At 39.5% G+C, this 4,209-nt stretch overlaps 1 protein-coding gene across 1 annotated transcript; it reads left to right on the top strand.

Moving 5' to 3' along the window:
* The first annotated feature begins 2,359 nt into the window (after nucleotides 1-2,359).
* LOC101661603 (olfactory receptor 51A7-like) lies at nucleotides 2,360-3,313 on the top strand. Its single transcript, XM_004717519.2, has one exon. The coding sequence runs from the start codon at nucleotides 2,372-2,374 to the stop codon at nucleotides 3,311-3,313; it is 942 nt and encodes a 313-aa protein (XP_004717576.1). The 5' UTR covers nucleotides 2,360-2,371.
* The last annotated feature ends 896 nt before the right edge of the window (nucleotides 3,314-4,209 follow it).

Genomic DNA, 4,209 nt, shown 5'->3' on the forward strand with positions numbered 1-4,209 from the left:
GCTCTGAGAACAAAAGTCAAAATAGCTGAAGCAGTACACGGTCTATAGATCAATATCAGGGCCAGCAAGTGTAGGGTAGTGAGGCCAACAAGACTCTGATATAGACTTATTTCTCTGCCCCTCAGTTGTAACATGGTAAGTGCAATATAACTCCAGCATAATATTGTTCAATTGTACGGTTTGTCTACTGAATTGTGCCTGACAGTCTCAGGAAGCTACAGGGGGCTGTGATGAGTCAGCTGGGACGCTACGGCAGTGACTGTGATTCAGGGAGAGGGCTCTGAATATAGGGGGAGCTCCAGGATTTTTACATAAAAGAGATAAAAACAAAGATTTATTTTTTAATGTACTAGGCTTGGGGGAACTTGTCTAGATAAGCTAGCTGCAGGCAAGCAAAGAGGCTTCCTTACTGTGAAAAAGAAGCGATGAAAATCAGGAAGGCGCGGTCCTTTAGGCTTGCTAGGAATCAGAATCAACTCCACGGCAGCGATTTTTTTTAACTTTCCATATTCTCTTTTAGTCACTTCTTTACTTTAGAATCATTCACTTCATTTATCTGTAGTTCATTTCAGACGTTATCCGGTGTCTTTTGCATGGTTAGAAAGCATCAGCTGGCATCAAAAGTCTGTGTAGAATAAGGACAGGGATACATGCAGACGATCTGAAAGAGCAGACATTGACCGCAGCAAAGCACTGTACAGACAGCTCGGTCCAGAAGTGAGTCCGTGAAGAACAGGATTCCGGACTAGAATCCAGGGAGAGGCTTTAGTCTTGGAAGATAGGACAGCTGAAAACACATTATGGCCTCACATTATTGTAAGAGGAACTTCGGAATAGGAATCAAAGAGCAACTTATTAATGCCAAGTGACTTCTGTGTTTGCACAGGAAGCAATATAAACAGTATAAGATACTGATGGACACTCTTGAAGGGAATAAAAATATTTAAATTTTAGCTTTTTACTAGTTGTTTCTTTTTCATAATTTATAAACTGTAGCAAATAATATTACCTGACTCATATGAATGCTTTGAGGATCCAAAAAGTTGCTGTATATAGAGAGTTTAAAGTAATGACTGGCTAAAGAAAGCATCTAAGAGTCGTAAGTCTATTAGTAGAACTGAGGAGGCTGTGAACGGCACAAATGGATGAGGACTTAGCTACTCACCTTGGCAGTCTTACTTAAACCAGAAGCAGAGTAAAATTTCTAAATTTTTCTCAAGGAAATCAACTTACAAAATTATTCTGAAGGCCCTTTTTCCTCATTCAATTTGTAAATATAATCTAAATCATAAGGCTGGGATAAACTCATATTCAAAAGTTTAATTATTAACATCAAAATGAGTTAAATGATGAAGGTTAAATTTTTCATGGTGTATCTAACCTTTCTACTCTCCTACTATCCCTCTTTTGCTTACAAGAAAATTTATATTCATTTGTCTAATGATTTCAAAGTAAAACTGTATAGAGACCACATTCCTCCCCCCACGTCCCCTGTGTACTATCTCTAACCTTGCTACCCACAATGCTGCCTGTGATTTAGTTGATCAAGTCCCTTCGTATCTATGAGCATTTGTCTTGGTCATAAGGAAAGCCCAACTTCCCTCCTCCAGTATTAAAGGAAAACATATGCCTAGATCACGTTTAAGAACATTTGATTTGTAACCATACAAGAAGATGCAATATTTACATAAGATAGGATCACAAGTCATGCCCAGATGGCATATTGTCTATCTTTTCTTTGGGCTCCTCCCTTCTTGAAGCTCGTAAGTAAAACCAACTTTAGAATTCAGACTTACTTCTACCTTTGGAAATTCTTGAAGCAGAATAACTCTAGAAACAGATGAAACCATTGATACCTGGTCTTTTACAAAGTCTTTCCTGGATTTTCCCTGTTTGATTTATTTGTTTCTTTATTTGATTGTTTGCTTTTAAATTCTAATCTATTTCTGAACCAGGTGAAAGAAGTTATTCCATTGTCCACCTTAAACGTATAACATTTTTCACTGAATTAGCAGTGATGGGAGCCAATTCTACTAGATAATTGTGGAGTATATTTGAAGAACACTTTTTTAATATGACTATTTCTACTCTTCCTAAGGACCTTCTGGAAAGTAATGGTTTATCAAAAACAATAGCTCTATATTTTCGGTTCCCTTGTCAGTTAACATTATTCCACTCTAACACGTAGCATCTGCTTAAAAATAAGAGTTCTTTTCTCTTCTTCTTGCTATGGAAAACCTTTGAAAAAATTTATTTTGAATTTGATTTTTCTCAGAAAAAAGTGACCAGACGAGGGAAGTGAGCACAGTATACATGTATCAAACGTGTTTAAGTTTGGATCTGGAGCTAGACGCTTTCCAACTGACTAACAATGCACACTCTCAATTCTTCTGACATTGAAATCACCACCTTCTTCCTCATTGGAATCCCTGGGCTGGAGCATATGCACATCTGGATCGCCATCCCTATCTGCCTCATGTACCTAGTGGCCATCTTGGGTAATTGCACCATCCTCTTTGTGATCAGGACAGAGCCCTCGCTCCATGCCCCCATGTACTATTTCCTCTCCATGCTGGCCTTTTCGGACCTGGGCCTGTCCCTCTCCTCACTCCCCACTATGCTGAGAATCTTCTTGTTCAATGCCACAGGCATTTCTCCAAATGCCTGCTTTGCTCAGGAATTCTTCATCCATGGATTCACCGATATGGAGTCCTCGGTTCTTCTGCTTATGTCCTTTGATCGCTTTTTGGTCATACACAACCCACTGAGATACAATTCTATCCTGACCAGTGCCAGAGTGGCCAAAATAGGGCTGGTATTTCTCATTAAAAGTATGCTATTGGTGCTCCCATTTCCTTTCACTCTGAAAAGATTAATATATTGTAGGAAAAGCCTACTTTCCCATTCCTACTGTCTCCATCAGGATGTCATGAAGCTGGCCTGCTCTGACAACACCGTCAACTTTTTCTATGGTTTCTTTGTTGCTCTCTGTATGATGTCAGACAGTGTGTTCATCGCTGTGTCCTATGTGTTCATCATAAAGACTGTGATGGGAATTGGATCCCATAAAGAGAGGCTCAAGGCCCTCAACACCTGTGTCTCTCACATCTGTGCTGTGCTCCTCTTCTATGTGCCCATTATTGCTTTAGCCTCCATGCACCGCTTTGGCAAGCATCAATCTCTAATGGCCATGATCCTCACTGCCGACATTTTCTTGCTAGTGCCACCTCTGATGAACCCTATTGTTTACTGTGTGAAAACCCGGCAAATTCGTGAAAAGGTTCTGGGGAAACTGCGTCTGAAACTAAGATAAGGGTTTGGAAAGTAGAGCTGAGTGAACCTGGGTCACAAAGAAATTAATATTTTCTATGCAAATTGTTATGGATGATTGATGGATCTTTGCTTTAATCATCATTATAATTGACATAACATAGGATTGGCTCTGGATTCGGTAAGATTAGGAGTGACACAAAAACTGACTGATATTGATTAGGTAAAACGATTCAACCTCATTAAAATCATGAATAAACACACTGATTTGAAATTTTAATTACATTGTTTAATTAGACTGCTCAAAAGCCCTGGTGATTCACATAGTTAAGAGCTTAGCTGCTCCCTAGAGAGCGGGCATTTCAACCGAACCAGCGACTCTGCAAAAGTCATCAAGTTTGCAGCTAAGAAGAACCTGCGGGCAGTTCCACTCTAGGGTTACAGTAATCATTTACGACTCAGTGGCACCGAAAAACAATATGACAAGGATATCAGTATGTTTCATTAGAGCGTTTATCACACAGACAATGGATATCAAATGATCTGGGTGGTCAAAGATGCTCCTCCAATCCACTTGCTGGTCCTCTTCCAGGTGGCCTCCAGATACTATTGAGTGGTCATAAGTTGAGTGGTCATAAGTCTTTTCTAGAAGTTCTCTGGGTTCACCACTTAAATGAAACATGCCCATGGTCAAATTCCTTTGGTTAACAATATTTTCCTTTCACTCAAAGAAATAGACACTGGCATAGACATTGATGTATCTTAATTTCTCAACAATTACATATAGCAAGTGATTATCTCTTTTACCTTAGAACTTGTATAGCCTGGTATGCTGGTGACCATACACTCTTGTAACATTTTCATAACACCAACCGGTTCCATTTACACATGCTTCTGGGGCTCCTGGAGAGTCTACTTACTGAAAGCAGAACAGATGTT

Source organism: Echinops telfairi, unplaced genomic scaffold (genome assembly GCF_000313985.2).
Source record: "Echinops telfairi isolate 266 unplaced genomic scaffold, ASM31398v2 ScPeMD7_41;HRSCAF=154, whole genome shotgun sequence".
Lineage (NCBI taxonomy): Eukaryota > Metazoa > Chordata > Mammalia > Afrosoricida > Tenrecidae > Echinops > Echinops telfairi.

Coding starts and splice junctions, on each gene's coding strand:
- LOC101661603 (XM_004717519.2), top strand. CDS start 2,372: ATGCACACTCTCAATTCTTCTGACATTGAAATCACCACCTTCTTCCTC.